Below are 25,943 nucleotides of genomic sequence, written 5' to 3'. Positions count from 1 at the left end.
CTTGTCAGGAGATTCCTGCGCCCACCCACCTACTTTATTTCACCAGAAACTTGGTAGTTTAGTGAGTGACAACTGGCAGTCATGGGCTGCCTCTGGGCCGCAGACATGATTCATATGACCTGCATGGTATTTTTGTAATATGTATTTTTATTTGTCTCAAAGAAATGTATTTAGCTTAAAATATCTAATAATACTAAAAAGGTTTGTGAAAAATAGCTGTTTCCTGAGATCCGCCCTGCTCCTTGGATTCTGGTCTCCAGAGGCAGCCGTGCTGAACTCTTTTCCTTGGTAGCCACCTTTGTATGTCTCAGTAATAAATACTGCTATTTCTTCATCTATCCATGTTAGGTATTATCTATTGACTTCCAACCATGGAGGGTTTTGTAGGTTTGTTTGTTTGTTTTTCCAACCAAAATAAAAAATAGTGTTATTCTGGTATCTCTGAAGCACAGGGAGGGAGGAAAGAAGGAAGGAAGGCTGGAAGAGAAAGAAAGAAAGAGAGAAAGAAAGAAAGAAAGAAAAAGAAAAAGAGAGGGGGGAAGAAAGGAGGAAAAAGAGGGAAAGAAGGAAGGAAGGAAGAAGAAAGAGAGAGGGAAAGGAAGGAAGGAAGGAATGTAGGAAGGAAGGGGGAAAAATAAAGGGTGGGGGGGAAGGAAGGAAGAAAAAAAGGAAAAGAAACTATCCCACATTTTAGCCCCACCTCCAAGTCAAGAGGCTGCCCCTACAGGCAGAGCAGTCCAAGGGCCAGGTCAGTCCTGCCCAGGGCTCCACGGGGGACCAGCCCCTGGGTTTGGTTACTCAGGCCTGACTGGGAGGCTCTCTGCTTCAGTTTAGAGAACCCAGGCTCTGGACTAGGGAGGAGAGACAGAGGTCAAGGTCAGAGGTCTAGACCACTCAGTTCTGGTGCTCCAGCGGCTGTAGCCAGAAGTCAATGTTAAGATGTGGCAGCCAAAGCTGCCCAGTTCCATGGTGCAGCGGAGAGGGCCAGAGGCCAGGGGCCTGAGTACTTCATCCTGGGTTGGCATCCAGAGGGCACTAGACGGCTCAGAAGGGATGCTCCAGCAGGGGCTGGGCTTTGTGCTTCTTGGCAAGGGCAGGCCACTCTCAGGAGCATTCCTGTCTAATCAAGGACTGTCCTGAGCTGCTCTAGGAGGTGAGGCACTGGTGCAGATACCGGGGTTGAGGCTGAGGGTTAGGGGCGCCTGAGGTTTTGGGGATGCCCCCTATTGGGGCTCTCAAGGTTGGCTCCCCTTCAGATTCTCCCAGCCCCTTCTGACCACTCCTCTCCCCAGGCTCCACTTCCCACTGGGACCCTCAAAACTGAGGAGACCAGGGTCAGGGGCCTTTGAAAGCCGGGGCCCCTCAGTGGGGGCCAGAGAAGCGGGGAGCAGTTCAGGGCATCGAGGGAGCGCGCCAGTCACCAGGGCCGTTCAGGGAGGAGCGGTCACGAGGTGGGGTGACTGCAGGCCGTGCACACGCTGCTGACCTGTGAGTCCTGGGACCCTGGGCCTGCAGCGGCGCCGCTACCGTGCTCCCGTTTTGGTGCTCCCCGTACAGTCCTCCCGGTATGGCTCTCCTAGTACGGAAGCGGCGCCAATGCCCTGCTCCTGGTGGGGTGCTCCCTTTGCGATGCTCCCTTTGCAGTCCTCCTGGTATGGTGCAGTGCTCCTCGGAAGCGGCGCCGCTGCCGTGCCCCTGGTGGAGTGCTTCCGGTGCGGTGCTCCTCGGAGGCGGCGCCACCCACTGCCCCCCCCCCCCCCCCCCCCCCCCGCACTGTCTCCGGTGGCTGCAGGAGAAGGGGTGCAGGAGTAGAGGTAACGTTTGCAAGTCTTGCCTGTCTTAAGATGTAGTTTATCTGCCATCGTAGCTGACTGATAGTTTGGTTGGATACGGAATTCTTTTTCCTCCGAATTTCAAAGGCACTGCTTCATTTGTTGCCAGATTCCAAAGAGGCTGACCCTTGGCGGGTGACTTTTTTCTCTCTGGAGGCTTTGAAAATCATCTTCATATCCTTGATTTTCTGAAGTTTCATAATAAATGCCTTAGTCTCATTCTCTCTCCACCTTCTTTTGTAGTAGGCATTCCATGGACGTTTTGATCTGGACATAAAGATCCTTCTGGAGAATCTTATATTATTATTTCTGTGAGAATCACTCTCCATTAAGTTCTCTTTTCTCATTAGGGAATTCATACTATTCTCACGCTGGGCCTGGTAGATTCTCCTCTTTGCCCACGTTTTCCCTCCTGTTGTCTATCTCTTTGTCTTTTTGTTCTGGTTTCTGCGGGTGCCCTCGCCTTTATCATCCGACATTTCCATAGAATTTTTGACATTTTGGGGCGCCTGGGTGGCTGAGTTGGTTGGGCATCCAAAATGGCTCAGGTCATGATCTCTGGTTTGTGATTTCCAGCCCGCGCTGGGCTCTATGCTGACAGCTCAGAGCCTGGAGCCTGTTTCGGATTCTGTGTCCCCCTCTCTCTCTGCTCCTCCCCTGCCCCTGCTCTGTTTCTCTCTCAAAATTAAATAGACATTTTTAAAAAATTAAAAAAAAGAATTTTTGACATTTTAGTCATATATATATACATATATATGTATATATATTTTAGTTGACAAGAGTTCTTTCTTATTTCTAAAACTGTTTTTAAGTGTTTATTTTTGAGAGAGCATGAGTCGGGGAGGGGCAGAGAGAGGGAGACAGAGGATCCCAAGCAGGCTCTGCACTGTGAGTCCACTATGTGGGTCTGGAACTCACCAACCCTGAAATCATGACCTGAGCTGAAGTTGGACGCTTAACTGAGCCACCCAGGCGCCCTGCCTCCCTCCTTCTTACTCCATGGATGCAATAACCTCTTTTTATCATTCTGAAGATACTACATTTATTTTTCTCCAGTTTCTGCAGTGTCTCTCTTACCTGAAACTTCTTGTTTGTGTTTTTGTTGTAGCTTACTTTTGTTTTGACCCTCATGATTCTTGTCTCTCTGTGGAGCTGTTCACTGGTTCCATATTGGATGCCTGAGAGCAACAGCTATTCAGCAGCTGGCTGGAGGTGTGTGGGGGTGTGGCAGGGAGGGCACCAGTGGGCGGGCTCCTCGATGGGCTCATTTCTCTGGAAGGTGATCAGGCAGTCAGTGCCTTTTCTTTGGGCTACCCCCAGAAGTCAGTGTCTCTAGGCCTTTCCTCTGGGGCCAGTGATTGTTTCCAGAGAAAGCCCTCTGCTTATAAGCAAGGAGATGGGATTTTGGAAACTGGTGGGGTGAGGGGAGTTTCATGGCTTATTTTGTGGTCTTGTCACACAGTCCCTTATTTTCATTCAAGGGTTTTATCTCTCTCTGGTGCTTGGTGCTCCCCAACCCGGGGCCTTTGGGGTGTAATATTACCAGAGAATTAGCCTTCCGTCCACACTAGGATGTGGGAGAAGTAGATGTTGGCTGCTGGGGGTGGGAAAAAGATCTGGGGAGGGAGGTTTCATCTATGTACTTTTTTTTTTTTGAAGAGTGCAAGCAGGGGAGGGGCAGAGAGAGGGGGACAGAGGATCTGAAGCAGGCTGTGCACTGACAGGCAGACAGCAGTGAGTCCAATGTGGGGCTCGAACTCATAAACCCCAGCCCAAGTCAGATGCTCCACCAACTGAGCCACCCAGGTGCCCCATCTTTTATGTACTTTTAATCAATCTTCCTGTTTTCAGGCATTCCCCACGCTCCACATTCCAAGATCCCTAGTGCTTCCGATTCCTTAGCCTTTCGGGTTCTCTGGTACTATTTGACTTGCTTCTTGACCTGTTTAGCTGCCATTTTAATGGGGTTTCGGATCATGTGCCGAACCTGCCGTATTTAACCGGAACTCTTGGCGTACGTAACTTTCAACACCTTCCCTCTTCTTCATTTGGTGTTCTACTTCTGGGATATTTATTATCTCCACATTTCCTCCTCTTTGCCCCTGATTATCTGTTATCTAGTGACTCTAATTCCTGCTTCCCTTTTGTGTTCCCTGTGATTGTCGCAAGCCTTTCCTCCGTCATTAATTCCATTTTCAGTTCTGTTTTTGTTCTACTAATGCTGTTGTTTTGGTCCTCTCTTTTCCTAGCTCTGCAGTTTCCCTTTCTACCTAATTCTGTTGCCATCAATTTCGTACATTTGTTTTATTGAATTCACGTTCTTATTATGTTCTATAGTAGAAGGCAACTTCTGGGCACTGTATTCTTTTTGGGGGGAGGGGCTAGTTCAGCTTTCTTATGCATGCTATGTTCTTTCATTATTTATTCAGTATCCTGTGGTATTTTTTGCCCTGTTTCTATGCCATTTCTTTTTGACTTGTTCATGCTTGGTATGTTCTATTCATACCTTGTTTTGTTATATTATAGTCAAGATGAATGATTTCTTTAGTGTCTTCCCACCATCTGAGACCCGTTTCAGTGCCCTTTCAAAGCCAGCTTGAAGCCTGGTCATTTGAAGATGGGGCAGGGCGGAAAGGCTCAGCTTGGCCTCGTGTCGCCTGTGAGTGACTTGGTTAAGTGCTGTGTGGTGTTGATTCCACATCTGCAGGAAAGCGTCCTCTTCCTGTCTGTGTGGGGGGGTGTCTTCGGGTTTTAGGTGAGACCCCTACTTGGCCATGGAGTGCTGGGGCCTCTACGTCTGATGGAGACTGTCATCGTAGTTGTTCACACCTCTCATTTCCTTTCTCACTTCTGTCCGTCACTTGGGTTAAAAGAAAAGGGTACCTGAGAGTATAGGCACCATCACTAATAATTCACAGTGGAAAATTGTCATGAAACTTCATCTAGACCTTTTAATGGTCTCTCTGCCCCTTCCCCGGTTTTTCCCTCTTTCAAAGAGTCTTACTGAATTTGGCTACCATTTTGTTTTCAGTTCTGCTAAATTCTTCTTCACTGCTGGGAATATTTAGCACTAGCTCCTTCCTCCTCTCGGCCTAGCCTCTGGCTAGACCAGGGCTCCCAGGACAGCCAAGTCGACAGAGAAGGTGTTCAGACAGCAGCCACAATAATGCCAGCAAGTCACAAAAGCCACCAGGACAAAGGGTGGTGCTGATTGGCACTCCAGTGACCTCTTTCTGTCAAAGAAATCAGGGTGTGCACTGTATTTGATTGAGGTCGGCAGGACGCCTTTATTGGGCAATACTCTAACATTTGTTGGGGAATCTGTGTTATTTTTTTAAATGCTCACTTTCCTCGGAGACAAGACAGACAAGATGAGGTTTTCTTAGAGGGTCAGATAATATAAAAATCAGCACACTGACATTTGTCTTTTCTTCAGACTTTCAAGTGTATTTGAAGTAGTCTGTTACAAGCTTCACAAACACTGTAATTAAGCAGCTACAATTCCTAGAAAGCTTTATGTCTCCTGCAACCCCACCTCTCTGTCTAGCAGGCTTAGCACGCGTTTGGCTAGCATCTGCATAATATGACTGAAGTTGGAGACGTTTTCATGCAGCGGTGCTATCAGCTAGAAGAGGCAAGGCAGCTTGGATTCCCCAACGCCTTGGTGTTGTGTTTTCCTTTAAAAAATTTTTAAAATGTTTATTTATTTGTGAGAGTGAAAGAGACAGTGCAAGAGAGGGAGGGGCAGAGAGAGAGAGAGGGAGACACAGAATCCGAAGCAGGCTCCAGGCTCTGAGCTATCAGCATAGAGCCGGATGCGGGGCTCGAACTCACAAACCGTGAGATCGTGACCTGAGCCGAAGTCGGACGCTTAACCAAATGAGCCACCCAGGAAACCCCACAACACCTTGCTTATACACACTGACCCTATCGCGTGACCAGCAGAAGAGTCGATGTGTCTGCAGAGTCCTAGATGTTCTAGAGCTTCCAGGCTCAAGATGATCCTCTTTATTCCTAATGCAGGTTTATCCCCTGTGATTTCGTGCTTTGTCCGTAATAGAGCAGCATGCCCTCCCTGGAGCCCTCTGGTACGTCTTCCTTCCGAATGATCACTTATTAATCTTCCGTGTAACTTTTCCCATTATGAAAGCATACTTGCTAGGGCACCTGGGAGTAGTGCCCGCACACTCTTCTCCTCCCTTGGTGGGGCTCCACCCGAATTCTGGTCTCTCCTCATGGGTTTGGTCACAAGCACATTACCATTTTACAGGCTGCTGATCTTTATCTCAGGTATTTCTGCTAGTGCCTCCCTGCTAGTTACTGAAACAACTTATCCTTCTCTCCATGTCCCTTCAATACAGAATGATTCACTCTTAGCCAATCACAGTTAACCTATAGATGGCTGAGATCACTCCATTTCTTTTCCTCTTTTCTCCCAGACTAGAAAGACCGCAAGTTCTTTTCATCTCTGCTAAAGTCTGTTGGTGGAGGTAATAATTTATCTCAAAAGGTTTTCCCAAGCTGCTATTCACCTGTCTTTGGGTCATATTGGGGAGATAACTAGTGAGAATGCTCCATAATTAGTTGCTTTAACTTCTGTCTCCTCTATTGCTCTAGGTGAGGCACATATGTGCCAGAACCTTCTGTGTCCTCTGTTTAGCACCATCTGTTGGACTGTATGACATGCAGTGTCCCCCTTCACTGTTTGGTGAATTTTTGAGACATACACACAGACATGCTATTTTTTGTCCATTTGTGTTAGGTCTTCTGGGAAAGAGAGTTTGTATTACAGCCTCACTTTGATATGTTCAACCTGAAACCCCTACACATTTTTACTGCTTCATTTACCAAAGTTATCTCTTTTTTCTTCATAGATTTTTCCATTGTTTCTGTGTTTAACAAACTCTTCCCAAATCCAAGAGCAGATGAAAGGTTCATTTACATATTCTTCTGTATGTTTGTATGTGCAATTGAACACTAAATTGCACTTAAAAATTGTCTGAAATTTATTGTAAAGGTCTCCAGTAAAGGTCTAACTAGACAGACACACAAATGAAATGAAATACCACACTTGCTTGCCCCAACATTATTGATTGGGAGAGATATTCTTTCAGTCCCCTTCCTTCCTTCTTGCCTCTATCCCTCTTTCCCTTTTTCTTTGACTTTCCGTTTTTATTTTTCTCCCTCCCTTCCTTTAAAATTTCTTTACGTGTATATAATTTTATACACAGACACAATTTGCATAAATACACAGTATAATTATTACATAGTATTTTTGGTGCCTTTCTCACTGTCCTTTTCTTGCTGCTTCTTTCGACACTCCTGCCCTTGACCCACATCACACACACCCCAACGCTAAGTGTGTGTACATAAAGATACAGATGTATATATACATGTGTATATTCCTATTCATTCACATAACATGTACAGTTTTAAAATTAGAGTATCTTTTACAACTTCAAGCACAGATCTAAGGCAGAGGAATAACTGAGTGCCTCTGATAATTGTCCAGAAGAGGAAAAACAAGTAATTGGTTCTTATTTTTCTGATTGTGTTCTCAGAAGCCCGCCTGAATTCTAAGAAGTCAAACCAGAGTTTCACTGGTTTTTATTTTTTCCAGCATTTTTATTTTAGGTGAATCTTACTACATAGGAAAGCCCACTTATTTTCCCTATTTTGTTTTAGGGGAGGAACATCTTGTGTAATCAGTGCGTTTGGCATGGACTTTGTATGGACTTTCCCATTACTTCCGTGTATAACATTTATGGGTCTGTAATCTTTCCTTATCTATTAGGGATAGAGGTGTATGCTAACGTTTTTACCATTGAATGTTTCTGTTAATTTTGAAGAATATGAACTAATTCACATGCTGTGTGAGATTACAATTTGAGTAAGATGGGATACCCATGTGTGCAAAGCTGGTGAAAGTGAGGACCTGCACCTAAATCAAGAATAAAGCACAGGGGCACCTGGGTGGCTCACTCACCTAAGCGTCCAACTCTTGGTTTCGGTTCAGGTCGTGATCTCACAGTTTGTGGGTTCGAGCCCCGTGTCGGGCTCTGTGCTGACAGCTCAGACCCTGGAGCCTGCTTCGGATTCTGTGTCTTTCTTTCTGCCCCTCCGCCACTTTCACTCTGTCTTTCTCTGTCTCTCAAAAGTAAATAAACATTAAAAAAAATTTTGTTTTAATTTAGAAAGATTAAAGCATAAAATATTGAATGCCTTGAGATAAAGAAAAGACCCTATGAAATGATGTATTTCCCCATTAGATAGAAAATAATTTTTTTATGTATTTATTTATTTTTGAGAGAGAGAGAGAGAGAGAGAGAGAACGAGAACGCAAGCAATAGAGGGGCAGAGAGAGAGTGGGAAACACAGAATCTGAAGGCTCCAGGCTCTGAGCTGTCAGCACAGAACCCGATATGGGGCTCAAACTCACAAACCATGAGATCATGAACTGAGTTGAAGTCAGGTGCTTAACTGACTGAGCCACCCAGGTGCCCCAAAAATAATTCTTAATTTATCTCTTTGATGGACCATTTCAGTAGCCTCATTCTTGATTTCCTAGTACCTCTTTTCTTTTCCATGCATTTACTGCAGCCCCAGTGATCTTTGTTAAAATGCACATTTGATAAAGTTGTTCCATTGCTAAAGACCCTGCCTACCTCTTCCATGCACTTAGAAGAAGTCTTAAAATTCTTAAATTAAATTACAGCTCCTTGCATAATCTGGGTGCTGCCTGTCTCTTAAGCTTCACCAGACCTTGCTTTCTTCCTTGTTGAAATGTTGTGGTCCAGCTACACCTCCCTTGATTTAGTTCCTCTGTTGGAGGAAGGTCTTTCCTGCCTCAGAGCCCTCACACATGCAGTTCCTACAACGCCCTCCTTCACCTCCCCTTTTCCTTTTGTTCCCCATCTGATTTTTCCTCCCTCAAGCCTCACTTTGAATCTCCATTCCCCAGTAGCCTAAATGGCCCACCTCAGTCTAAACTAGGTCCTGTGTTAGTCTGTAGTCCCTGAGATGACGACTCTCGGATGGGATTAAACATGCGAGGATTCCATTAGGGCAACCACCCGTGAGAAAAAAAATGGGGAGGGAGCTGGCAAAGATGGGAAGGGCTATCAGACCCCCAAACAAATCCGGCCTCCTGGGAAAGAGAGGGGGAAAGTATGTTGAGCGGAAGCCTGCAAGACTCTCTTGCATTCTCAGGAAGCTTCCCCAAGGCCGCTGGGGGGGGGGGGGGGGGGGGGGCTTCTAGCCACAGTCAGCCATAAGAGGAACCCCCTGCCTTCCAGGGCCGTGCACCAGGATGGACTGGGAGCAGCCCAGGAGGAAGGTATGGCCTCCACATAATAGATTTCAGATAGATTTCACATGATAGATTTCAGAGCTGACAGCTGCTTCCTTGGTCACTCATGCTTTCTGTAGTTGGAGGACCGTGAAGTGAAGTGTTTGTGGCCACCACAGGATCCACGTGACATAGTCTCTCATTGCACCGTGTGCTTTTTCTTCATTAACACTTGTCACATCTGCAGTTGTGCCAGGGCAGAGACTGGGTCTGTGTTTTTCGTCTCTGTGTCCCAGTAGTCAGGGAAAACCAGCCCATCATAGACACTCAGTTAAGCCTGTTGATCAATGTAGTCTTCATTTCAAGTTTGTAAGTAGAAGTGACTCTGTATATGAAATACATGCCTTCCACAATCCAATTTTTTGTTACAACTTTATACCTGTTACTCCTGTATCTAAGGGTTGGAGCCAGTTGTGCAAAAAGGGAGCTCAAAGTGTGAGCACTGGGATTAGATTTCTGTTAGCTTCTAGGGGAAGCTCTGGTGATGAGATAGATCTTGGAATGAAGGAAGGAAGGCAGGGGGAGGGAGAGAGGGAAGGAAGGAAGACAGGAGAGAAGGAAGGGAGGGAAGGAGGAAAGAAGGAGGGGAGGAAGAGAGGAGGAGAGGAAGGGAAGGGAAGGAAGGAAGGAAGGAAGGAAGGAATAGCAGATATTTTGTCTCACTTGGTCAACATTATGTCCCCTGCACCTAAGTCAGTGCCTGTTGCACAGTAGGAGCTCAGTTAAGGTTTATTCAATGAATTGAGAGAGGGCAGGGTGTGTGTGTGGGGTGGGTGGGTTGATGGAGGAGGGAACCTTTTGCCAAGCATGCATATCATTTTTACTTTATCCTCAAATAGAAGAGTGTTTATGTGTCTACAAAGCACACCTACAAATTAGCCAGTAGTGTATGTATCTTCCTACAACTTGTCCTGTAATCGTTTTGATGTTGATAAAGATTCCTGTGTAGTCCCAGAGAAGTGGTATGATCCTTCTGGACCTCAGTTTCCCCATTTGTAAGACGAGAAGTTTGGAGTCGGTAATGATGAAGGATTCTTTCAGCACTTACATGCTATATGATTCTCTTCACAAGCACGGAAACAAGTTGTATGTCAGGCCGTTGTGAAATACACGGACGTATAGAGTATATCTAGTTCCAAGGAGTTTTGGAACACATTTCATAAAATATGAGATGCTTTTCAAATTTTCATTTCTCTTCTAAGTAGGCCTTTTGGTCACAAACTGGGAGGGTTCACAGAGTAGAAATCTGTTCTTGAAAGGAATCAGTGGGAGCTTTTCCATTTATTTGGGTGAGGAGGGAAGGGTGCACAGTCGAAGCCTCATGCTTCGGAGCGACGAATCAAATAAAGGTTGCTGTGACCAGCTTTTATGTGTGAAGCAGAGAAAAGGAAACCAGGAATTCTGAATGCCACAATGAGGAAAATGCCCAACTTATCAGTTCCCTCAAGCTAATTCCTTCAGTCCCGTACTTCTCTCTCTGCTGGATGGTCTTTTCTTCCATCTATATTCAGTTATAAAACAATATTAAATAAAATCTACTAAATCGAGACATCACTCACAGTTCCACCAGCCAATGTTAATTGTTTTTATTTTTCTTTGTTTTGCTGGTTCATAACCTCATTTACTTACTCATTGACTCACGCTTACTTGTTTAAACGCTGTTGATAGGATAGTCAATCAGTAGTCAAGTCCTTAGCAGAATGCCCCTCCATTTGGGTGTGTCTGCTGTTTTTCTCATGATTAGCCTGGGGTTATGGGTTTTAGGAAATAATACCACCGAGGTGAGGCATCTTTCTCATCACATCATGTCAGGCTGGGCATGATGTCACTAGTTATGTCAACCTTCATCACTCGGTTAAGGAGCCACTGACAGGTTTCTCCCCTGTGAAGTTACTGTTTTTCTCCTTCCAAATGATTGAATCAGTTTTGGTTATATTTTTCTAGAAATGTTTCCATTTTGTCTAAGTTTTCAAATGTATTAGCATTAAGGAATTTGGAAATTCTTATTTATTTGTTTATATTTTTTAATTAAAAAACTTTTTTAAATGTTTATTTTTTTTTTGAGAGAGAGACAGAGCATGAGCAGGGGAGGGGTAGAGAGAGAGAGAGAGAGAGAGAGAGAGAGAGAGAGACAGACAGACAGAATCTAAAGCAGGCTCCAGGCTTTGAGCTGTAAGCACAGAGCCTGACACGGGGCTCAAACTCACTAACCACAAGATCATGACCTGAGCCGAAGTCTGACCTCAGCTGAAATCTGACTGAGACACTCAGGTGCCCCCAGAAGTTCTTTTTGTACTTTGAACTACATCTGAGCTTATGTCTTCTTTTCTCTTCTAAAATTTGATTATCCTTGCCAGTTTGTTAGTTTTGTCATTTCAAAGAACAAACTTTTGATTCAAATTGTCCTTTTTATCATGTCTTCATTAATTTATGTTTTATCTTTAGTAGATCCTTCTTTTTTTGGAGTAGTTCTATTTTTTTTATTTTTTTATTTTATTTTATTATTTTTTAATGTTTATGTATTTGAGAGAGAGAGAGAGAGAGAGAGAGAGAACGAGTAGGGGAGGGGCAGAGAGAGAAGGAGACAGAATCCAAAGCAGTCTCTAAGCTCTGAGCTGTCAGCACAGAGCCCGACGTGGGACTCGAACTCACAAACCATGAGATCATGACCTGAGCCAAAGTCTGACGCTCAACCACTGAGCCCCCAGGTGCCCCTATTATTATTATTTTTTAATATTGTGTATACTTACTTAGCTCTTTAGCTTTTATTCATGTCTAATAAAAGCACTCCAAGCTATAAAATATTTACTGTTAGGTGCTGATTTATCTATATTGGCAACATGTAAGATGTATTTTATCATTTAGTTTTGATTTTTGAAAATTTCCCTTAAGAGCTATTTTTTGGCCTCTTAGTATCTGGATGAGTATGTTTAAACTTCTAATTGTAGAGTGTTTAAAATCCATCTTTGTTGTTGTTGATTTAAAATTGGATTATGTGTGGTTAGAGAATTTAGTTTGTGTTGTAAGAATTCTTTGAAATGGGTTGTCTTGCTTAGTGGCCTGATACAGTGTCAATTTTCTTATGAATCATGGGAGCTTAAAAAAATACTGGTTTCTTTTTTAAATTCAGTTTGAAAGCATCTTTTAAAGGCAGGGGTAACTCATTATCACTTACTGTAATTGCTGATGTGTTGTCAGCTTTTATTTTTCCCACATTATGTCATCATTTTTATTCTTATTTTCGTTTCATTGAGGATATATATTTTTAAATGTTTATTTATATTTTTTGAGAGAGAAAGAAAGAGAGAGAGAATCCCAAGCAGGCTCCATGCTGTCAGCGCAGAGCCCGACATGGGCCTCAGTCTCATGAACTGTGAAAATCATGACCAGAGCTGAAATCAAGAATCTGACCTTCAACAGACTGAGCCACGTGGGCACCCCGAGGATATTTTTTTTAAGTAAGCTCCGTGTCTAGTGTGGAGCTCAGTGCAGGGCTTGAAATCACGATCCTGAGACCAAGCCCTGAGCTGAGATCAAGAGTCAGATGCTTAACAGATTGAGCCACCCAGGCACCCCAACATTGAGGATATTTCTTTTTCTATTATTTTTCTCTAGTGATTTTCTAGAATAGTAGTTCTCAAACTTTTTGTTCTTAGAATCCCTTTACACTCTTAAATTATTGAAGTTCCTGAAAAGCTTGTGTTTGTGTGGACTTAAGTAGATAGATATTGATACTTGCCATATTAGAAATGAAAGATTTATGACTTAATTAAAACATAGTTGTAAACCCATTGGATATTAACATAAAATGAAAAATAAAATTTTCTGAAACAAAAGGATTTAGTGAGAAGAATGGTATTGTTCTATATTTTGCAATTCTCTTTAATACCTGGCTTAATAGATGAAGGCTGGAGGGGTCCCTGGTCCATCAAATGTGCTATTCTTGATTTCGACTCGGGTCATGGTCTTGTGGTTTGTGAGTTCGAGCCCCGCATGGGGCTCTGTGCTGATGGTGTGAGGCCTGCTTGGGATTCTCTTCCTCCTTCTCTCTCTGCCCTTCTTCCCTCTCCCCAAAATAAATAAATCAGCTTAAAAAAACATTAAAAAATAGATCAAGGCTGGATTCTCATCTGTTTTATTCAGTTTGTTGCAGAATGTTATTTTGGTTGAAGTGTATGAAGAAAATCCTGCTTTACACTGATAGTTGGAAAAGGAAAACATTTTTATAGCCTTTTCAGATAATTGTAGATATTCTTTGATATGGCCTCAAAATTTGACAAGTTAAAGGATAGTTGCAGTGTAGAAACTAAAATGATACAGTGAACTTTCTGTACTCTGTTACATTAAAAATCCTGGGCTTGACTTCTGTGAATGGATATTTGACCTGTGTGTGATTTCATAACGTCATGCATTGGCATTTGGAAATATTGGTTGACTGAGTTATTTAGATCTTCCAACTGTTACCGTGTTCATGATACATTAACAAAAAGTCACATCTGTAAATATCTGCACTGATCTCTTTGGAAATCCTTAAGTATTATGAAGTTATCAACAATGGTAGATGCAAGCTTTCAAAAATTATACTTTTTGTTTGAAAGCTCAAATTATACCATTGACAGCAAATACTGCCATTTGTTTTCCTTGAAGTGAGAGTCACACTTGGTTTCTTTTTGAGAAAATGTCGGCCAAACACTCAAATCTGAAAGCGTAGTTTGTGAAAAACAAAAGCAGCTCCTTCCGTTTCCACTTACCGATTGCACAAAGGCTTCTCCTCGAGGTGATCTTTGTTCTTCAGAACACAGAAGGGCTTTGTAGGGAATGCCCACTTTGACACACACAATATTGGAAAGATGTGTATCCAGAGTTTGAGATTAATAAAATTAATATTTTATACAGCTTTGTCAAGGACATTCCCAAATAGTACTTTTGTTTGTGTGCTTGGTTGGTTTGTTTTTGTTGTGAGTGTGCATCGGTAAGAGCACAATGGCTCAGGGACAGTTTTATGTCACTGCCCTGATTCAGGTCAGGAATAAGAACTTTCACCCACCATTAGTGGGTACCATCAGTGCAAGTGTTAACATAGTGAAAAAGACAAATAATGTCTTAGAATTATTATGAAAACGATTTTGACCTCATGAGCCTCTGAAATATCTAAGAGACCCCATAATATTCTCATTATGAGAATTGCTGTCCTAAAATTTCTACATCCTATTTTTATCCTAGTAACTATAACCACTGGGTTTTTGATAAACCTATTTGAAGTTAATATTTTATTTTTTTAAAACTTTGTGTGTGTGTGTGTGTGTGTGTGTGTGTGTGTGTGTGTGTGTGTGTGAGAGAGAGAGAGAGAGAGAGAGAGAGAGAGAGAGAGAGAGAGAGAAAGAAAGTGGGGCAGGGGCAGAGAGAGGGGGGGAGAGAGAATCCCAAGCAGGCTCTGCACGGTCAGCACAGAGCCCGGTGCAGGGCTTTGTCTCACGAACCATGAGATCGTGACCTGAATGGAAATCAAGAGTCGGATGCTTAACTGACTGAGCCACCCAGGCATCCCCTAAAGTTATATTTTCTATTAATACCAAGAATTAATCATTATCCATTACTCTTCCTCCATACAAAGCAAGATTTTCAATACACCTTTTTAAAAAGCCACTCTCCTATTCTCAGATATTTCCTTCTAATTTGGTATTATTCTTTTTTTTTCTTAGTGAGCAAAATGAGCACTACCTCAAATAATCCAAAGTGATAAAGTAATAAAATTGAGTTTTCTTACCACAAAGATGTTTTCTCAGATAAACTTTTTTTTTTAAGTTTTTATTTAAGTTCCAGTTAACATACAGTGTAATCTTAATTTCAGGTATACAGTATAGTGATTCAACACTTCCCGACATCATTTGGTATTATTCTTAACAATCCTTTCTTAGTGGCATAAATTTCATTTCCATGAGCAGAAATTGTTTACAGTGAATTTCACGTTTTACTGGTGTATCTGATAACTGATTGCTATGTTACTTTTCTTCCCTCCCCATCAATGTCTTTTTACGCTTCAAATTGAGAAATAATTCTTTCAAAAGGGGCGGGTGAGCAGAAGAGGTTCTGAGTGTTTTCATGGCGAAACAGATCTTGATTTTGCCCTCACACGGAATTGAAGGTTCGCTGTGTTCACAGTTCCACCTTCAGACCCCTTTCTCGTCTTGCAGAATTTACTGATGCAGATGAAAAGTGGACTGGTTGACTGTTTTCTTTGTTTTTTTGTTTTTTTTTTTAAGTGACTTAGTTCTTTTTCCATTTGTAGAGTTTTTCATTTAATTTTTAACATAGAACTTTTGCAGGATTGGGTAGACATGTTGTTTTTTATTACCCCTTCCAGCTCTCTGGAGCCTTTTGGTCTCAAGACTCAAGTTTTTCTTCAGCTGGAGAGCATTTTCTTCTATGATTTTTCTGATTATTTGCTTTTCCTTGTCATCGTCTTCATTGCTTTCTTCTGTTAACTCTTGCTAATTGAACATTATACCCCTAAATCTATTCTGTGTGTCTTTTACCTATGTATTATAGTTTCCGTTTTTTCTTTAAAAGTGGCAAAATTCTTGGTTCGACCTCCCAGGTTATTCATTTTTTTTGCTCTTTTCAACTTAACCCTCATACAAAAATTTTTTAAATTTCTGACCTTTTTATCGTGTTCTGTGATGATTTCCTTTTCACAGTAACCTGCATTTTCCTTATAGATGCAGTATCTTGTTTTCAATATTATTTTCTGCATCCAACATTCATTGTTTTCCTCGTCGGCAAGCCGTTTTATTCATCTCGGGGCTGCTCTTTAATCCTTGTCTCGTTTCCTAAAATACCTAATGATTCTTAGCTGTCCCATCAACAGTGAAGAGTCTGACTACTCGTCTTTTAGAGCTGGCAAGGTTTGTCAGCCGAGCAGCGCACACTCTTCCCCGGGGTGTGCTCTTGTCTTAAGTGGAAGGAGTGGCCACAGGTGCTGAGGGTACCTGAAAGATTCCTTTGCGTTTGTACAAGTGAGGTCCAAGGGAGTAAGGTGGGGATTGAATACCTGAGAAGACTTTCCTGTTTCAAGCTGAATTCTTTTCTTTGTTCTCATTTGGGAGTTTGAAATTAACTCTAGGCATTTCACCAAGTTATTTCCCTCTCTGGTCCTAGGGCCCCCCAAAGGCTAACTCCTTGTGTATTTAAGAAACGAATGCTCTGTCTAGTTCCGCTTGGTCATGGATGCTGAAGACGCTGAGTTTTCTGGGCTCAGTGGGAAAACCAGTTCTCACTCAGTAACCCCTCCTGCACCAGAGCTGGGGTGCAGCCTTCTTGATTTTGTTTTCTCCTCTAATCCAGTCTCTTTTGCTTTCGCACTAATATTTCTGTTCCCATGATTACTTCTCCCACTTCAGGGAAACCTTTGAGATAGAAGTCCACACATAGAAGTCTTCACATAGAGATGGAAGTCTGTCCTGCAGCCTTTAAAGAGGCTTTTGTGGGGTTTTTTTTGTTTTGTTTTGTTTTGTTTTTGTTTTTTGCTAGAGATTTGAGCCTGTTAAGTTCCTCCGAGGAACTGATTCCCTTTTTAACTTGTAAAGCTAATATGGCTTAAAAATAATTTTTTTCCTGTAGAAATGGGTTATTTTTGGTTGCTGTCTACATACAGTGTTTCTAATATGTTCTAATAATTTAATTTCTATTTTTATCATGTCAATTATTTAATATTTTTCGCAGGCCATTTAAAAACAGATGACGTCTAGCCACGTCAAACTAAAGGTGAATAAGGGGGAATTTCTACCCTTCCCCACACCCCTATTATTTATTTGTGTTGCTTGATAGGATATGCAGCCTGCAGAATATTTTAGCACCTTGGAATTCTACAAATAATTGCAACGTGTTGTCTGTGTTTTCAAGGACTGTGTAGTCTTCCCCTTTTGCACAATTTCTCTAGAACTCTGAATTTGGACATCATCTCATTTACTTCCATGTAAGAAATCCCCTGTCATGTTGCACCCTTGTAACCAGACTGTTTTCTAGTTCCCTCTTTTCAAGTGACTTTTTATTTTCTGATTGTGATAATAGAGTATAGTCGAGAATTGGCAAAAGGGAAGGATGCTTAAGAGCTCAGACTCTGGGATGCGGTTCTGGTCTAAGCTGACGGCCCTGTGACCCTGGGCAGATTACTTAGCACTTTCTGCTCAGTGTGTTCATCTGTGCAAAGGGCATTGTTACCATTCCTGACTTTAAGGCTATTGTAAGGAATAAGTGGTAACCCGTGTTTGGGGCTTAGAAAGCATATCTGGCATATGGTAGGTGCCTAGTAAGTACGTGTGACTCATTATCATTGAACACTTTGATCTTTTAGGAACACTATTTGAAAAATGTAAAAATAGAGGGGCTCCTGGGTGGCTCTGTCAGTTAAACGTACAACTTCGGCCCAGGTCATGATCTCACAGTTTGTGAGTTTGAGCCCCGCCTGGGAGACTCTGCTGTCAGCACAGGGCCCACTTCAGATCCTGTCTCCCTCCCTCAACCTCTCCCCAGCTTGAACTCTCTGTTTCTCAAAAATAAATAAACATTAAAAAATATTTTTAAGTATGCAAGCAGAAGAAGCAAATAAAAACTCACCTCCAATTGTTGTTAACATTTTGAATTTTGATTTACACACACACACACAATTACCAATTTTAGTTGTACCGTACATTGAGGTCTTTGCAAATTCTTTTCATTTTGTAATTTCTTGTCCTCTTCCTTCCACTTTCCATTGTGATCTCTTTCTCCTTATGGTGGTTTCTAGTGCTCTATGATGTATGTGCCTTTTCTGTTTCATTATTTCCCTTATCCTCTCAGTCTCGTTTCTGGATTACTTAATAAGTGGACTCTGGGCACTAGCAAAACTGGGGCACCAATGAGAGAGAGAGAGAGAGAGAATGAGAGAGAGAGTAAAAAGTGTGGGGTGGGGGAGAAGGCAGGGAGGACGTGGGAGGGACAGGTATTATGTGTCAACCAGTTAATCAGCATATTTTGCAATGAGTATATCTAAAATGGCACTATCTTCATTTCAATAAACATAAGTTTTGTTTTATAGTTTATTGTTTTTAAAAACTATGCATTTTATGTGGCGGGAGGCATCATAATATTTTCACTGAATTAGTTGGATCCTCTCTTTTTAAAACATAACCATCGTCAGTGTGAAGATTATCAATATCACTCCAGGCTTCTGGATTCATTTCATTTCCCTTGACTTCTATCTGGATTAGGTCAAGAGTAAAGGTTAGTCATTAAGAACAAGTGCTCAGTGTGGAGACTTCCTAATAAATTTCAACTCTTGCTCTAACATGGAAACTCTGTGCTATCTCTTGTGATTTGCCTCTAGCAAGGACCAAAAGGAGGGATTACTGAAGGTGGACAGCAGTGAAATGACTTAACATTGTTGGCATTTAAATCGTGACATTAATGCTGGCTAGGATGATGGGCTCATCAGTTTCCATTTGCAAGTATTACTCTGTTAATGGAGAAAAATGCCAAGACTCCAGAAGAAAGAATAATCGTCACTTCTTGAAACTTTGCTCTTAAGTCTAGGGTCTGACTATGGCTGAAGTGATTATATGCCAATAATCAGCTACAAGATATTGAAGTAGATGAAGACTAAACCCTGAGTGCTGAACACTCAGTATAAGACAAGATATTCTATGTGGAGAACAGAATTCGTATTATCTCAAGATAAAGGCACTGTGTGTGTGTGTGTGTGTGTGTGAGAGAGAGAGAGAACAAGAAAGAGATGTGGATGGGGGGATGGAGGGGGAGATTGAAGTAGAGATTATAACATGAAATCCTGTGAATTATATAAAAACTTCATTTCTTAGAGAAAAGGAAGTGGCTTGTCCAGGGTGGAAAAATTCTTTTGCCTCCAGCTCAAGTCAATGTTGAGAATGATGGACAACAGGTAGGAGTAAAGGCCCATGAGTTTCGGACCTTTGCTGATTGGGTTGTATTCTTCCTCTTGTTTTGCCTCAGGTCTCCATGTAAATCTGCTTGGTTTCCTAGTGATGTAGCTCACATTTAAGGAGAATAGAAGAATGAATCCTCAGTTTGTTTAATTTGAAGGTGAGAATTAGGAGGTGAGAGAAAGATAGTTTAGATATGATCAATAGTTAAATTAGGTTTACAATTAAGGCAGGGTGCCCAGGTGGCTCAGTCCACTGAGCAGCTGGCTTTACAGCTCAGGTCATGATACTATGGTTGGTGAGTTGGGGGGGGGGGGGCACGGGGGGGGCGTGTCAGGCTCCGTGCTGACAGCCCAGAGCCTGGGCCTGCTTCAGGTTTTGTGTCTCCTTCTCTCCCTCTCTCTCCCTTGCTCATGCTCTGTCTGTCTCTCAAAAATGAATAAACATTAAAAAAAATTAAATTTACAATTAAGGCAACTTACATTTGTGTAGCACTTTTTTTTTTAATGTTTATTTTTGAGAGAGAGAGAGAGAGAGAGAGAGAGAGAGAACATGAATGGGGGAAGGGCAGAGAGAGAGGGAGACACAGAATCTTAAACAGGCTCCAGGCTCTGAGCTGTCAGCACAGAGCCTGACGCGGGTCTCGAACCCACAAACCGTGAGATCATGACCTGAGCCGAAGTTGGACACCCAACCAACTGAGCCACCCAGGCCCCCCTTGTGTAGCACTTTATAGCTCACCATCAACTTTACAAATATGCTATACGTTGATTTTATGAAAACATGAAAAATCCAGCTCCTGTCCTTCCCCCATTCCCTTTATAGTACTTGAAACTACAACTTATATATACGGAAATGTTCCAGGAAGATGATTCCATGGGGCTGCAATACGGATTGAAGAGGGGAAACTTGAAGGACGGGGAGACTAGCTGGAGGTGTGAAGAGATAGGACTTAAAGCTGGGATGATGGATATGGTAACTGACTCTGTATAAGGGACAAAGAGAACTAACAAGAGCCAGCATGTACATTGCTTTTACCCTGCGTCTGTACTTAATTCTGACAGAAATACTAGGGAATGCAGATTATTTTACTTCATTTGAAGTATATCTCAGTTTTACAGGTGAGGAAACTGATGCCCAGAAAGATGAACTTGTCCAGGGTTATACAGCTAGTGAGTAGTGCAGCCAGGATTCGTACCCAGGCAACATGGTACTGAGTGTATCTTTTCAACCAGTACACAAGACTGGGTTCTAGACGACCAGGGACAGACGATGGCGAGGAGTGCCCGGCTGAGAAGTGATGATTAGCTTCGTTTTGGACCTGTTGAGTTTAAGTTGACAACAGAGCATCCGAGCAGAAAGTGCAGAACTGGGTCTCTGGCAATACACATGTGTTTGTCATTGAGGTAGAAGATCAGTGAAAGTCAGTAGAATCAACAATGGAGATAAAAGAGAGAAGCCTTCAGGATCATATAAAAGGAGAATTGAGGTGGAATACAAACTGGGAAAGAATGGCCGCAGAGGAGAACCACTCTCCCACTGTCTTGGAAACCAGGCAAGGCAAGATTCTACAGATGTAAGAAATGGCTGAGAAAATTCAAGGAGATTAAAAACTGAAAACAGACTGTTGGATTTTGAACAGAGGTCACTGATAGAATCAGTTCTAAAGAGAAGTCATACTAATAATATCATTATATATTATTATATTACTGTTCATAAACTATTATTTCTTGAACTATTTATCTGTAATGTGCCAGGCACTTCATTTATAAATATCTGGGTTATTCCTTTAGAACAGCTTTAAAAGATGGATATCATGTTCCAGACGAAAAAAATGGAAACTCAAAGAAGGAAAGTAACTCATCTAAATTCAATAATTGACAAAACTGAAATGAAAACTGAGATTTAGGGGTTCCTGAGTGACTCAGGCAATTGAGTGTTGAGCGGCCAACTTCGGCTTAGATCATGGATCCCATGGTTTGTGAGCTCAAGCCCCACTATGGGCTCGCTGCTCTCAGTGCAGAGCCTGCTTCGGATCCCCTGTCCTCCTCTGCCTCCCCCCCCCCCCCCCCCCACTCACTCTCTTTCTCTCAAAGATAAATAAACATTAAAAAAAAAACCACCACAAAAAAACTGAGATTTATTCAAATCTGAGATTTATCCAAAACCATCCTCCCTCTGGATTGAGAACCCCTCCCACAACAAAGTAAACCAAAACAAAAAAGACAAAAATCAGTGTTCTCCCAAGAGTTATGAAAGAAATGGAGGGTGAGAAATGGATCAAAAGTGATAATTTGTGTGACTATGTCACGTCCTCAGTTTTGTTTGGGGTCTGAAGTGACATGGGTTTGTGTCTGGATTTATTGGCCATCACTACACATATTTTTAGAAGGTGAAGATATTCGCTGTTCCGTGTGCTTCTCCCTAGCACGGCATTCCTGCATTAGACTCTTGGTAATGCTTGTGGGGGTTGGTAGATTGCCTCTGGCAGAATGTGATCTGGAGCTTTTCCCGACTCCTCCTTGTGATCTCAGTCTCCGTCGTCGTCGTCGCATGACTGCCCCACCTCTTTAGCTGCTTCCGCTGATGACTCATTTTAACTGTTCTCCCAACATCCACAAAGCAAAGTAGTGGGTTGAAAAAAAAAATGAGCACAGGTATATGTGCGATCTAACACTGCCTTTAGCCTGGCTGTGAATGCTGTCAGGTATTAAACTAAACTTCTCTCCAAAGAAGGCCCAGGGATCAAGTTTATAGTTGCTGTTTACAGTTCTGTGTTTGAGGCTACCCAGAACATGCCATACCAACAGCTACAAAGAGACTATTTTCAAAAGTTGACCAGAGCTGCAGGAGAACTGCCCTTCCAAAAGAACAATGAGGAAAGTCAGCTTCAGAGTTACCAAACTTTGGTAAAATCTGCTCTGTGAAACTTTTCCTTTCTTTACGAGTCTGCATCTTTGCTCAGTGTACCAGTGATCTGTTTTTATTAAACCAGGCTTTGTTCAACAATGTTCTGTACCAGAGAGATTATAATCTATGAAGCCAAAAAACAAAGTCATTCCTCAGTTATAGGAAAGACCATAAAAAGGCTCCTTTGGCCATCAAAATGTGAAAAGAGCCAGCTAGTAAAGTGCTTTCCCAGGATATTTCTTTCCACAAATCATGTAAGGATTCATCAACCGTTTCATCACAGGGGAAAGGCTGATGAGTCTAAATTTATGAGTGAAAATTTGTGCTAGGAACCAATGAAGTCGGCAATCCAGAAGACCCGGGAGGAGGGAGGAGGGAGGTCGGAGGAGGAAGGAGGGACATTAAGAAGGAAGACTGGAAGAAAAATCTCTCCAGTGAATCAGGACACCACTTAGTGTAAACTAAGAGTTGGCTCTTACCCTTCAGCCTGGCACTTCCTGTTAAGTTTTGGAAATTAGCCAGTGTTGTAATTAACACCTTTCTCCTCCCAGCAATGTATGCTTCTCTCAGTCATCAAAGAGAATAAGATCCAAATCTTTTTCAATGATGAGGTCACTGCGAATAACATGAAGCTCTTCATTCATTCCTGTAGGACTGAGCATTTTAGGTGTTTAAGCATTTAAGTGAGTGTGATGGCTGGACCCTGCTGGACACAGATTAGGTTTCAGAATTTGCTGCTTCGTCCTCTAAGTAGTGGAATCAGCCAAGGTGGTCCCAGCTGAACAACCTTGGAAGAGGTGATGGTGGCATTGCCACATCTGGGCTCATCACCTCCGCACTCTTGATTCTCCCCAGAGACCTCATTTCCTGTAGTGACAGACCCTTAAGTTGTCACCAACATTTCTGTCCCCAAATCCAACCATATCCTATGTAAGTTAGTAATTTTTGCAACACAAAAATGCTATTTTAGTATTAGATTCGAAAGTATAAATTTTTCTAGCGGACTCCAAAATGAATACAAGTGAGCTCCTTTTGTCAGAAAATTCCATTATATTGAATTACCAAAATATTCTTCACTTTAAAAAATATTTCCCATATCTGCCCATTTCAACATTGACCGACACATTCCCTCCCTTCAGGTCTTTGTAGACACTTTAGTTCCTCCTCGATCCTCCGAATAGGTTGGTCTCCTCTGTTATGCACCCTTTCTCGGGCTCATCGCTCTTTTAATGCTGGTATTTTCTCTCCTCCACTGGACTGCAAGCTGTGTGGGCAACGGGACGGGGTCTGTTTTGTTTGTCACTGCATCCTCAACGACTGGCGTAAGGCCTGGCATCCACTAAGTTCTCAATAAACACTTCCCTCTAATTAATGATTATCTTTAACACTTTTTTTTAAAAAAGTTCATTTATTTATTTTGCGAGAGAAAGAGCGTGCGAGTGGGTGAAGGACAGAGAGGGAGGGAGAGGGAGAGAGAGAATCCCTCTGACAGCGCGCAGCTCGATCCCACGACCCTGAGATCGTGACGTGAGCCAAAATCAAGAGTCAGGCGCTTAACAGACCAAGCATCCCAGGTGCCCCTATCTTTAACACTTTTACATTATAATTGACTTTTCCAAAAATTGGTGCACCTAGAAACTTTACAGGAACAATGAACGGTGCACTGATTGTAGTACCTGTTATTTGTATAGCAGTGTGCTGTTTACAAAGCTCTATTTTATCCATTTTTTATCTGCTTCTCACAGTCACATTGTGCGGTAAGTAGGGTGGGCATTGCTGTCTTTATTTAAGGCACGGAAAGCTGAAACTCAGACAGTTTTCTACCTCTGTAAATGGTGGGCAAGGACTCCCTCCCAGCACCCATGCCAGTCCACGCCACCACACTGCCTGATGGTTAGTAAACCCTTCCACCAGGGTTTTTCTCCTTTACTTCCAGATACACCATTTTACCATTTTAATCCACTTCATTTGCAGTTGGGTCAGCATCCCTTCTTTCTTCCCAGCCAGTTGTTATGCCAAACCACCGACGTAGAGTTGAAATCAGGGGCCTGGAGACTATCTAGCCTAGCATTCCACTCTGCTAAATGTGGATTTCCCACCCTTACTCCCCGATAGATCTTACCAATGACAGTGTCATTTTCTGATCTTACACCAGTGCGCGGCAGCACGTCAACACAGAAAGGGCCCTCAGCACAGTCTTTGTCGAGAGTGCGCAACGTTTCTCTCTCACAAAGTGAGCTGAAAGACCATCTACCATTGGAAGGTCCTGCAGGAGTGTCAGCCAAAAGGTACACCCTCTTTTCGAATTGAGCGACCATAGAGGACCCACGGTGGCTAAATTTCCATCTATTAATCCAGGTGTTGCCCTCACCAGTCTTGTTGCTTGTCCATGTTATTATGTGTTACAGCTGTTATTGAAATACAATATGTCATTCTTACATTTTGGTTCTGTCTCAATGAGCAAACGACAGAGGGCCAGAAGACAAGTGCCAAAGCCTTTCTGGGCTCCTGTAGCTTGACAACTGGGGTCCTGGCCCAGGGAGCTGCGGAGGACTGTCATGGTATTTGGGTGTTTGAGTCACTGTCACATCCTCTGTAAGAAATTACCGTGTCAATTACCAAGTTTGGCTTGGTTAGGGTTGATAAATGACTCCAATCCCTTTCTGTCTCTTGAAAATTCTCCAGGGGCACCGAGGTGGCTCAGTCGGTTAAGTGTCCGATTTCGGCTCAGGTCATGATCTCACGGTTCGTGGATTTGAGCCCCACATCACTCTCTGTGCTGACAGCTTAGAGCCTGGAGCCTGCTTTGACTTCTGTGTCTCCCTCTGCCTCTGCCCCTACCTCACTTGCACTCTGTCTCTCTCGCTCTCAAAAATAAACGTTAAAAAATTTTTTTTTTTTAATTCTCCATATACTCTACTCACTTTCCATGAGGATTTTATAACCGGGAACTTCTATGTCATCGAAATATGGTAGGATCCTGTGGCCACCCAGGGTTCACATGGAGTCTGTGTCATTACTGTTGCTTCGTATGGGTATTACGCAGCGTGTCTACAATATGTCTTATTTACAAAGTAGCTTATACTGCCATTTCAATGAAGAGATGTGGACTAGTGTATAATTTGCAAGCCATTTCATTTTTTTTAATGTTTAAAAAAAACTTTTTTAATATGAAATTTATTGTCAAATTGGTGCAAACCATTTCAAATGTAGATTCAACCAGATAAAAGTTTTTAGTCATCGTTAACGTATTGATTCCATTTAATGCATTGCACATATCCATTTACAATTAGAACTCAGAGGTTTAAATGAAACCTGCTTCCTCACACAGTCACACGCATTCTAATATTCCTTAATAAAGATCAATCAAATAAAAATGATTTGGCTCCTAGAATGCCAGAAGATGGAAAGCCCAAGTGTGAAGAGGCTCAACTTAATCCTCATACAACCTTGTAAAGACCATTATTACTTCTCAGGGGCCTAGGGGCTTTATAAATGCAATGTGGCAGCCGCTTTAGTGTTAACCTGCCCTTCTCCACCCTGGGGGAGTGCAAATTAACCATGTAATGTATATAAATTTGGTGGAAAAGGGATCATTTCTCTGATAATGAACCTCACATTTCTCTTGCTTTCAAGTACGAAACGACTGGTGGCCTTAGTGCCCATGCCCAGCGACCCTCCGTTCAATACCCGAAGAGCCTACACCAGTGAAGATGAAGCCTGGAAGTCGTATTTGGAGAATCCCCTGACGGCAGCCACCAAGGCGATGATGAGCATTAATGGTGACGAGGACAGTGCTGCTGCCCTGGGTCTGCTGTACGACTACTACAAGGTAGACCCCGCAGCCCTGCCTGCTCCTCTTCAGGTCCCCAGAGAACGGCCCGCCCCTCCCCCCCCCCCCCCCCCCCCCCCCCCCCC

The 25,943-nt window shown here is 42.6% G+C and overlaps 1 protein-coding gene across 2 annotated transcripts in view; it reads left to right on the top strand.

Moving 5' to 3' along the window:
- Nucleotides 1–25,943, top strand: part of GRHL2 (grainyhead like transcription factor 2) — a 173,928-nt gene that overhangs the window by 24,260 nt on the left and 123,725 nt on the right. For both annotated transcript variants that reach the window (XM_049633542.1, XM_049633539.1), the window contains exon 2: nt 25,662–25,857. In XM_049633542.1, the coding sequence (XP_049489499.1) occupies nt 25,662–25,857 (196 nt within the window). The remainder of the gene's footprint in view (nt 1–25,661; nt 25,858–25,943) is intronic.

This window comes from Panthera uncia, chromosome F2 (assembly GCF_023721935.1).
Source record: "Panthera uncia isolate 11264 chromosome F2, Puncia_PCG_1.0, whole genome shotgun sequence".
Classification (NCBI taxonomy): domain Eukaryota; kingdom Metazoa; phylum Chordata; class Mammalia; order Carnivora; family Felidae; genus Panthera; species Panthera uncia.
This window is presented reverse-complemented; position numbering and strand designations above follow the sequence as displayed.